The sequence below is a fragment of the Hypomesus transpacificus genome, chromosome 22 (genome assembly GCF_021917145.1).
Source record: "Hypomesus transpacificus isolate Combined female chromosome 22, fHypTra1, whole genome shotgun sequence".
In the NCBI taxonomy this organism is placed as follows: domain Eukaryota; kingdom Metazoa; phylum Chordata; class Actinopteri; order Osmeriformes; family Osmeridae; genus Hypomesus; species Hypomesus transpacificus.
Genome location: NC_061081.1, coordinates 12,451,847 through 12,462,810, shown reverse-complemented (window position 1 = coordinate 12,462,810; position 10,964 = coordinate 12,451,847). Strand labels below are relative to the sequence as shown.

Genomic DNA, 10,964 nt, shown 5'->3' with positions numbered 1-10,964 from the left:
GTTATATCTGCCGCAATGTTTCTCTGTCTTTGTGAAAATGACCTCACTGTTCCTAATTGAGAATGATTAAGTTTATTCCAGATGTGTGTAATATTCGTGATGTAGGCTACTTTTAAATTGTGACGCCCTCTTGTGGTATCTCTTAGTTTTAGAGAATCAAAGTGATGGATGACTAAATTCCCAACCAAAACTGGATTAGTTTTAGTTTTTTTAACAGTGTCTTCAACTGCAAGAAATTTCAACACACTATTGAAGAACATTGTATATGTTGTGCAATTTATTTAACATTATATTGTACTGTATATTATAATACTTATATACACTTACATTATAGTGTTCATTAGTTAAACTATGTAACATTCTAAAATATATCACAATAACAGCGGCGTCTAAAATGCGTCATTCGGGTATGTTACAGTAGATAAATCAAAGTGCAGTCACAAAACAGCAGCATATCACCCATTGTCAAAAAAGCCTGACCTTAAAAATGCACTTTGAAAAAAAGTAAGACATTCGTTAAACTTCTCCTTCCAAGATGTTTCTAGCTCCTCTCCAGTTTAGAGCAGACAGAACTACTAAAAACCACAATAGAAATCACTCTACAGACTGGACATCAGTTATCCTTTAGACAGGAGGAGAGAAAAGACAGCAGAGCCTCTTTGGACACGTATAGGACACTTAGTGGTGGACTTGTAGACAAGGGGAGTAGACGAGGAAAATGAGGGAGGGGGGGGGGGGGCGGGAGGAGAAGATTGTGTGCAAATAGGCTTGTGTATGTTTCAAACTTTTTTTCACGTTTTTGTCTGTCTGTTTGTATTCATAGTTTCCTCCTGATATCAGTGTATGCTATGTGTATGTATATTCGACATATGCTCAGGATAGGGGTATATATGTGTGTGTGTGTGTGTGTGAGACACAGCTCTATGTGCTCAAGATGTGTGTGCGCGTGTGTAGATGTTTGTGTGTCTCAGGCGGACGGTGAGGCCTCCGCCGGGTCCCTCCAGCCCCCGAAGGCCTGCTCCAGGTAGACAGCCATGGCCAGGCCTAGGTGATCCTGCATCTTCCCCATCACCAGCTGCACCCCCAGTGGGAGGCCCTCTGTGCTCAGCCCCAGGGGGCACTGGGTCACAGGCAGACCCAGGATGTTAAAGATACCTGGGGAGAGGAAGAAGAAGAAGACACAGAGTTGGAGGGATAAGAGAGGAAGATAAACAGAGAGGGACAGAAGATAGAGGAAGAGACAGAGAGAGAAAGATATTGAGAGAGGGATGGATGCATAGAGTGACAGCGATGGAGGTAGGGAGGAAGAGGAATGAGGAAGAGAAGAAATGCAGTTGAATATAGCCTAGCACTGCTATCATAGCTAAGCAAGATGAATGAGAAGTTACAGTTGAATATAGCCTAGCACTGCTATCATAGCTAAGCAAGATGAATGAGAAGTTACAGCTAAACATAGCCCTAGCACTGCTACTGATTTGTCCAGTGTAGTACTGTAGTGAAGTACTTCACTGTACTTCACTTAGTTTAGAATAGGTTTATAGGGTTAGCAATAGGTTATTATGTGTATTTAGGGTTTAGTATATTGTATTTTTATATTTATCTGTATATTTAGGAAGTTCACTTATTTAAGCTAAGCATAGATGTAATTTATGTTCTGTGTACTTATATGTTATGTTATGCCAGGTGCTTACATTGTCTTGTCTTAAGAATTTCAGTGCCCAGTCTGACCTTGTGTTGTTCTGTGCATCTGACAATAAAAGACTTGTGTGACAGTGTGACCATTCCCAGACCTGTGTAGGAGAAGTTGAAGGGCGTGAATAGAGGATGGTGGTGCCGGGGGGCCAGGTGGGGGTGAGAGGGGTAGAGCAGCACCCCATCAGTCCCCAGCAGCTCCTCCAAGTCCTTCTGGAGAGACTCTCTCTGCTGCAGGATGAACTGGCTGGGCTGGGTGGGCTGGAACATCTCCACAGTGGCCAGACCTGAGGGGGGGGGGGGGGGGGGGGGGGGGGGGGGGGGGGAGGTGGAGATGAGGGGAAAGGCACAGGTGGAGGTAAGGGGGTGGTGATGAGGGAGTGGTGGAGGTGAGGGGTGATGAAGGGGTTGGATGATGGAGGTTAGGGGGTGGTGATAAGGGAGTGGTGGAGGTGAGGGGTGATGAAGGGGTGGGATGATGGAGGTTAGTGGGGCCGCGAGGTAGAGGTGAGGAGGGTGGGTGGATAAGGAGAGAGCAGATTGGGGGCAGGAGGGAGATATAATGCATGGGGTAAGGGGGTGGATAAGAATAGAGGAGTTAAGATTATAGGATTAGAGTGAGACAGGGGCGAGGGTTAGTGTCTCTCGCAGGGTTAGGGTATGTGTGTGAGACAGAAACCCTTTTTAAACAGAGATCCTGCAATATTCCCATAAAGTTTAGATTCAACCACACGAAGGTGGCATAATGCCACCCAGTGTGTGATTGTAGAAACCCCTTCCAGTTCAACAATGACTCCCCCCATTCTCTGTGCTTCCCTTTTATACAAAACAGGCTGTGTAAAATGGGCAGCCACTAGGGCAGCCAATCCCAACCTTTTCCACTTCGCAGCAACAGAATACCGTGAATGTACGTTTTCCTTCTTTTTTTAAGATCAGTATACATACAAACAGTATACAAACAATTAACGATAACATATACTAGGGGGGCGTGAATTGAAGTGGGCGTATGCAAGTTAACTCTGAAATGTCAGTTGGGCTACCGTCAACATGCCAAGCGTAACTATTGCCATTTCGGTCCTGATGAAATAAAGGCAAAATGTTCAATAATTATTTACCAACATACCAACAGTATATATAAATATTTGAATATTTATTTATGTTTCCTATTTTAGTTTTAATTGGTTTGGCAGCCCACCTGCATTACCCTCGCAGACCTCTAGTGGGCCCTAGCCCACAGGTTGGGAATCGTTGGACAAGGGTTTAGTGTGTTCTCTATCTCTCATTCACACACACTCATACCGATAGCTGCCATGGTGTGTTTGGAGAACCCCAGGATCCACTTAGCCATCTCCCAGACAGGCCACACCCTCTTCCCCTGATTGGCCATCAGCTCTGCAAACATGATGGGCAGCTGGGAAGAGGAGCAGGGTTGAGGTCAGTACACACACACACACACACCAACACATATGTAGATCAACATGCACACACAAAAAACAAACACACACACACACATAACCACGGCCGGGCATTAGCTCAACGAGATAACACACACTTAAAACACCCCCCCCACCTTCCCGTCCTTCCCAGGAGCAGCCATCATGGCTCCCCAGATCTGGAAGGAGTATTTGAGCTGAGGAATCTTCAGCTGCTCAACTTTGACTCCCAGGTCCGCCTCCAGACGTTCCACCACCTGGGGAACACACCACAGAACGCTATCAACACACACTGTGCCTTTCAATACAGCATACTGTCAACACACACACACACACTCTTTCTTTAAGTGCCCCTAGAACAATTCTTTCTTCAATGTCTTTATGTCTCTGTCTTGGTTCTCTTTCCTCCTCACCCTATTCTGAGCCTGGATCAGTTGAGGGTCGACAGGAGACACCAGCGGAGATCCTCCATCGTGAGGAACCGAGAAGAACCGCAGCTTCTTCAGATCCACCTCTGACGAGAGGTTCAACCTGGAGGAGGAGAGGGAGAGAGAGATGGCGTGGGTGGGGAGGGACGAAGGGTAAGAGCAATAGGAAAGGATGGATAGTGGACAGAGAGAGACAAAGTTGTCCGGCTGTGGATCCTGTTGTATCAATGCTGCTCTGTGGTTGGCTAGCTATTCTCAAGATATCATTTGTTGTTGTTTACCTGTCGGCATTGAGGCCCGCCATGACCCGGAGCATGGGCAGCAGGTCCTGGGCGTAACGACACATGGGGCCCGTACACAGGAACCCAGGCTGCAGCCCTGAAGCTGGCGGGAACTGGCCCTCATTGCTCACTACGCCTGCACACACACACAGGCACATACACGCAGGATTACACACACATGCAGGCAAATACGTGTACACACACACACAGCCCACATTACTTACTACACCTCCACACACGCATGCCCCACCACGTCACAGCTCGTCATGTGTCCACAGACTCACCTGGTGTGGGTTTGTGTCCAAAGATGCCGTTGAAGAAGGCGGGCATGCGGATGCTGCCCCCCACATCCGATCCCACCCCGATCACTGACCCCCCTCCCCCCAGGATACTGCCCTCCCCTCCTGAGAAGGAGAGGCGGGAGAGGAATATGGTTACTATTCACTGAACTGTATGCAGACTGTACTGTATCGAATGTTATGGGCTGGACTCTACTCTGAGTTACTTACCAGAGCTTCCTCCGGGTATCCTCTCCAGGGCGTAGGGGTTGTTGGTGACCCCGTAAAGGCGGTTGTGGGACTCTAGCCACATGCACAGCTCGCTGCAGTTGGTCACGCCCAGAGGTATGGCCCCAGCACGCTTCAGCAATGCCACAGGAGGGGCGTCTGTCCCCGAGACCATGCCCCTCCTCGACACCAGGCCCGTAGAGTTGGGCATGCCTGAGGGGTGTGTGTGTGTGTGTGTGTGGGGACAGACAGTTAGAGAGAGACAAGACAGAGACAAGAGAGACCAAAAGGAGAGGAGAGAAAAATGAAGAACAGGGTGTACAGAGGCAGGGAAAAGGATAGAGTGAGGGAGAGAGGAGTATCGAGAAAGAGATAGAGGAGGAGAATGGAGACAAGAGGAGAGATAGACATGTAGAGTAGTACCCTGCAGAGTGAAGGCTTCTTTGACTGTAAAGGGTACGCCCAAGAGGGGTAGTTTATCCTCCAGCACCTCCTCCCCGGCCCCTCCTCCTGTCTCCTCATCCACCAGCCTGTCCACCTGTGCAGCCTCCTGCAGGGCCTGGGAGAACCTGAGGAGGACACACACACACGCACCTATGATCTATTTTTCTCTCTCTCTCTCTCCAGCCCACCCCCTTGTCTCACTCACCCCCTCCCTCGCTCACCTGTCCTTGACCATGGCGTTGATGAGAGGGTTGATATCCTGGATGCGGTCAATGTACGCCTGGACCACCTCCACACTGCTCACCTAGGACCAGGACATAGACAGGCTACACGTCACTACAAATCTTCAACTACACAAGGTGGACATTACTATCCGATACTATTCAACTACAGATGGTACCATCTTTATTTGGTATTTTTGTGTTAGATGTGCAAGCGATACATAGTACATTTATTCACTCAGTGCACTGTAATTATTACACTGACGCAAATGGAATAAGCATGTGGTTGAAGAAATGTTCTTGTTGTATGTGACCTTTATACAGCTTTGCTAAACGGGATCCAGATATGGCCCCAGGCCCACCATTGTTCCTAGTTTCTATCCTCTCACACACAGTAGGGGGTTAAGCTAAGCAGTCCATTCAAAAGCTCTTACACTGACCCTTTATAATAATATCCCCAATACCAGACCTACTGGTCTGTTTCAGAACACGGACACTCACAGTATAACCATTAAGTCACATAGAAATTAGGAGGAGTATGAGGTTATTAGAGTGGCCTGAACTAATTCATGCACTACAATTCCCATAATTCACTGGGCTACGATCGAATCACCTTCCAGACGGATCTCTTCCCTAAACAAAGCGATAATGTGATACCTTTCTGTGAACATATACCTATCATAAATGTAATTATCAAGGTGTTTGTACTTTTAGAGTGATGGTTTGTGAAATCAAACGCTTTGGCCATATTATCCATATAGGCGTTTAGACTTTATCGAAGTTCACTCGCCTCTCTCCGTCGTATCATCTGAGCGAGCCGCATCGCAGGGACCCTCAAAAGTGGGTTCGTGATTGGTGGGAGTCTCTTAGAGCCGTCCGGTCCCCCCCGCGGTGCGAAGAGCTGGAAAAAGGCGAACAGCATCCTTACAACCCCGCGCAGCACCGAGGACAGGAACCGTTCAAACCGGGTCAGCGCCATTGTACAAGACGGTCTAATTCAACATCAGCCTTTTCACTGTACAGCCGCAATTCGTGCACCTACCGGAGCAGTTTCTGCTCCCGGCATGCAACGGGGTGCATTGATGATCAGGTTCACCTCTGTCCCCGTTGTACTATGCAGCTATAGGGAGAGGCTATGTGGCCTTTCGACTACAATGATGTCACAGATATGAGTAGCTGTTTTCAAAGCACAAATTATTTAAATATCGACATAATTATGTCTGTATATGTCTTCATGCACTTAAGTAGTGTATGTAGTGTCAAAAGTTAGGCTAAACAAAATCCTAAACCGCTATATTTCGCTATCTCAAATTACAAAAACTAACGGTGACACGTAGGAAAAACTATATCTGCAATACTATCTTTTCAACACAAGAGGACACCAACGGTCCGAAAATCTGTAACTACTTTCAACGTTGATCTAAAGACAATGACACGACAGACTCCCAATAGCCTACCTGCCAAAGTTTTAAACCATTGAATAAGCATTCATTTCTCGCATCATAAACATCCGAATACTTCTGTAGCTTTACACGGTGAAGGTGAAATTCAGAATGAGAAGGTAAGATGTTGCAGGGCAAGCAGGCAAATGTAGTATGAATTTGTCACAGAACCTGTTCATCAACTTCTCCTTCAGCCAAATGTATATTTGCTTGTAACTCTGTAATGTTTCAATAGGCGTAACACACTCACCAGTCATGACCATGCTCTCATGGCACTGTCGAGGATCTACTGCCGCCAGTGGCGATTTTAGACCCTTTTTTAGGGGTGCTCAAGCACCCCTAAATTTCATCTCAGCACCCCTAAAAAAATAAATATATATATTATTATAATTTGATGTTGGTAGTTCATGAAGAAAGGCACATCCTTAGTTTTTTCATCCATTCAATATTTTGCATAATACACATATACATATTAATTGTTATCCAGTGAAATTAGGGATTTATTAGCAAGGGGGTTTAACACTTTTCCAAGGCATTATATTCATGTCACATTCTCATTGGGGGCTGAGCACCCCTAAAGGTCTGATCCTAGAATTGCCCCTGACTGCCGCAGATCCGTGACCATGCCACAACACAGGGGGTATGGTTGCCAACTGAAATGAAGGATTGGGCTCTTCTTAACCCTGGGATAAGCTAGCCTTCATCCTATCCTAAAAAAACGGTCTCTGTCTGGGATGGTTTATTTTGATTGCTGTTGTGGTCTTTCCTGCCCCACAGAGGGCCCTGAATAATAATAACAACACTGTTTGCATTCAGCTGACACTTTTGTCAGCGACAAAAGCGACGTCAAAGGGGTGTAAACCTGTAACCTCTTTGATCTGCTTACAAATGCTCTACCACTGACTTCACCGCAGACATACACAGTTTAAACTCTACTGCAAGTATACCGAGTGTCTTCGTGACTCTGTGTTCTCCGATGACACATTAGAACTTGCGCTGATAGAAGCGAACCCCCTAGGATCGCACTGGATGCAGTTCAATGCCTTGTTTTCCACTCCCACAGAGTACAACAACCACATGCAAACTAGGATTGTGACCACTCTCGCCACACTCAACACTCTTTCTACTGTCTCTCCCTCCCTTCCTCAATCGCTCCCTCTCTCTGTCTCCCTCTCATTGTCTCTTTCTCTCTCCCCTGCCTTCGCTCTCTACGCCTAACCTTGTCAACCTCATCACTTGTTGCCTCTCACACACACATAAACAGGGTGTACCTAGCTGACACCTCCCCTTGTGTGTGTGATTTTATGATTGGGTTTCAGAAAGTCTCCGCCGTGTGGGTTGGCGAGGCAGATGTCTCAGTCAGCTTTGTGGGGACGTGAGTGTGTTTGTGTGGAGAGGGGAGGGGAGGGGCAGAGACTGGGTGGACTTATCCCCACAACCCCTGCTGTCGCTTTAATCCCCAACTAGTGTGTGTGTCTGTTTGTTGAAAAAGAGAGATAAAGTGTGTGTGTGTGTGTATGTGGATGCATGCCAGCACAGTCTGAGCAAACACAAAGACATAGTGGACATTCAAGGAAACCTAGCCTGTACATGCACGCGCGCACACACACACACATACAGTAGTGTTATTAAAACGTGTCAGTTGTAACCTACATGTGATGCTATATAGCTTCATCTAAGATCAGTGTTGACTTCTTACACGATACTGTTTATCATATTGAAAGAACATGTAACAACCACTGGCAGGTCTAATGACAGAAAGTATGTTCCCCATTGGCTCTGACTGCGTGATTGACACAAGAAGCCATCTAATCGCGCGACACAAGGGTTCTGCTAGCAAAGAGGCTCGTGGACATCTGAGTTCGGGCGGCTAGCGTTTGGTGCTGAAACTGAAGATATTATTGGCTTCGTACGATTCTAGCCACCGACCTGGCGACATTAGATAATTTATTTTTAATCTTTTGGATTATACTTCTTTACGCACTTTCAACGAATGTACCAAAGCTGTCGTCCCATTCTAACGGATATACCTTTTTACAGGAGCTAACATCACAGTACTTGTTATCTATTTGCTAGGCGTATACCGAGTAGCGAAGGAAAATGCTGCTAACGCTAACATGCTAGTAGCATGCTATCCTTTTGCCGTGAAAAGACCCCACACACCAAATGAGCTTCGTATGGAGATTAAAACGGGGTTCTAGACACTACAGCTGTTATAAAGGGACGTCATTGGTACTTTCAGCGTCTAATTAAACGTTTAACTCACACACGGATCCATTGTTAAACGTTTTCCAGGTAACGTTACAATATATTAGCTAGTAAATTCAAGACTGACAAAAAATGAAATGGTTCGTTGTACTGTATATGCCGCTATCTAGGTGGGATGGTAATCTAGCTGTCAAGCCAGTTGACTAGCTTGCATGCTAGCTGTCATACAGCACCACCACATTCAACGTTTAATAGCTGGCAAGCTTGCTTTTCGGTGTTTTAGACAAGCACCCGTCAGAATGGAATATTTCAGTACGTTTAACATTTAGTTTACCAGCTGCTAGCTTATACAGAAAGCCCCTCTCTCTGTGTGTATCTCTCCTTCTCTCTCCATCTCTCTCTCTTTATACATACATAAATATAGAGAGTGATGTTTATTGACAAACTGCACAAACTAATATTCCCAAGGCCGTTTGACACACCGGGCTGTGCGGCTCTTGCTCCAGGTGGGAAGGTATGCTTGAGCAGCGTTTGGGTGGGAGTGAGTTCGTGGATTCGCATCGAGGCCTAGTAACTGGTGTGTGAAGCCGCAACGATACACACCCAGAGATGAAACACAGGCGGTCGGGACTATAGTCAGCAGAATGGCGGAAATATTTTTTAAAGCTCATCTTTTTAGAGGACGGGAGGTACAGAAAACCGATATTAACAACATCGAGTTTTCTGTTACATGGAAGGTTTGCACATACAGTTGGTTGGTACACCAGCTTAAATTTCATTGATGCTTTCATAAATGGCAGGTAGTCCAATAATTTTGGTTCTGCACTACCTGAGCGCTGTGGAAAAGGGACGTGATAGACTTGTCAGAACCATGCTCACAACCTGGATGCCGGCCAGTCTCTCCTTGATTAGGTGCGCGGAGGTCAAGTACGTGATTATAGTACCCCTGAGCGGTGTTCCCCTGCTTCCCGGTTCTGTCAGGAAAACGCCTTGATCTACGGCACTGTTATAACACATTCCCGTATGTCGCCGAAACTGTTCTTCACATCCACAAGAGACCAGTAGCAGTAATTCCTTGCTAGGTGTGTGTGTCTGTATGTGCAATGGAGAGGAGACAGAATCGCTTTAACAGTATTGATCACTGTGATACTTGTCTAAAACCTCCTGTTTGTGTCAGAGGCTGTTAGTGGTGGTGACTACATGTTTTAATTGTGGTTACTGAGTGTACTCTGGTGGCCACGGTCACTGTTGACAGCCACATGAGTTATACATTAGTCACAATGAGGAAGCAAATGAGCTTCGAGGGAATTTGGATAACTCGGTTCCATTCTTGGTCAGTGTCGGTCCATCCAGATGTTTGGAGATCTGTTGATGCTGGGTAGAACAGACGCATGGTGGCCACAAGGACCAAACCTTGCTCCCTTCAATGTGCACCCTCCCTCCCCATCTCGCAGATCTAATGTGACAACTCTGCGTGGTTCACACCTGTTCCTGTGTTCTCAAGTCTGTGACAGAATAGATACCAAGGGGCACATGATTTGTGGGGTGGGGCGGGGCAGTAACAGAATAGAATTGTAACCCGAAATTAAAGACCCAGTGGACATATGACGGTTGAATTTGTTATGTGTGGTCGCGCCAGCAGGGTGGTGCAGTGGCAGACATACCAATTGCAGAGTGGACTGTGCTGGGTCATCTCAGTCACATCGCTCTCTCTTTCTCTCCTTTGTACCTTCTTTTGTCATGGCAGGGAGAGTGGGTTGGCCTGTTTTACGTATACATACAAACACACAGTCTACCTACATACATAAAACACATAGGTTTACATGCATCTTCACCACACACCAACACACACACACACACACACACACACAGACACACAAACACTCCCCTCTAAGAGGAAATACAGCCTCATCTTCCATCCTCCCTGATGTGTGTGTAATGTAGGTGAGGTGAGCCTCACAGTGTCACGTCTCCCATGACAACAGAACACATCCTGTTGAATCGAGAGGAATGATCTTATTACTCTAGGTAACCCTCGTGGAATTTGTCGGAGTAGGCAGTATGCTTGCTTGCTCGCTCTCTCTCTCTCTCTTACACACAAACTCTGACACACTCTTTCTAACACACACACACACACACACACCTTTTCAGTTTTCTTCTGAAGTCAGTATGATGTCCTCAACAGCTGTCTCTCACACACACCCCACACTCACACACACACCAAACACGTGTACCACAGAGAGTTGGTGATGAATCCTTTTCTAACTTTTAATTACTGTGTTACAAGACTTTAAAGAGGTGCTCTCCTC

The 10,964-nt window shown here is 46.4% G+C and overlaps 1 protein-coding gene across 2 annotated transcripts; it reads right to left on the bottom strand.

Annotated features, from left to right (window-relative positions):
- Positions 1–255: 255 nt before the first annotated feature.
- LOC124484232 (fatty-acid amide hydrolase 2-A-like) lies at positions 256–6,086 on the bottom strand. Of its 2 annotated transcripts, XM_047045073.1 has the most exons (12): positions 6,048–6,086; positions 5,796–5,906; positions 5,006–5,088; positions 4,764–4,909; positions 4,344–4,553; positions 4,119–4,238; positions 3,835–3,970; positions 3,539–3,656; positions 3,263–3,382; positions 2,992–3,103; positions 1,791–1,979; positions 256–1,155 (listed from the first exon to the last, which is right to left on the bottom strand). In XM_047045073.1, the coding sequence occupies exons 1-12, from the start codon at positions 6,069–6,071 to the stop codon at positions 968–970; spliced, it is 1,557 nt and encodes a 518-aa protein (XP_046901029.1). In that variant the 5' UTR covers positions 6,072–6,086; the 3' UTR covers positions 256–967. The 2 variants fall into 2 exon arrangements, with proteins under 2 accessions (XP_046901029.1, XP_046901027.1); XM_047045071.1 differs by lacking the exon at positions 6,048–6,086 and having other exon boundaries at positions 5,796–6,040.
- Between the last annotated feature and the right edge of the window lie 4,878 nt (positions 6,087–10,964).

Excerpts from the sequence above, each read along its gene's own strand:
- LOC124484232 (XM_047045071.1), bottom strand. The coding sequence starts at position 5,984 with ATGGCGCTGACCCGGTTTGAACGGTTCCTGTCCTCGGTGCTGCGCGGG. Across the intron at positions 4,910-5,005 it reads AACGCCATGGTCAAGGACAG|GTTCTCCCAGGCCCTGCAGG; the intron begins GTGAGCGAGGGA and ends TGTCCTCCTCAG. Across the intron at positions 3,657-3,834 it reads GCGGGCCTCAATGCCGACAG|GTTGAACCTCTCGTCAGAGG; the intron begins GTAAACAACAAC and ends CTCCTCCTCCAG.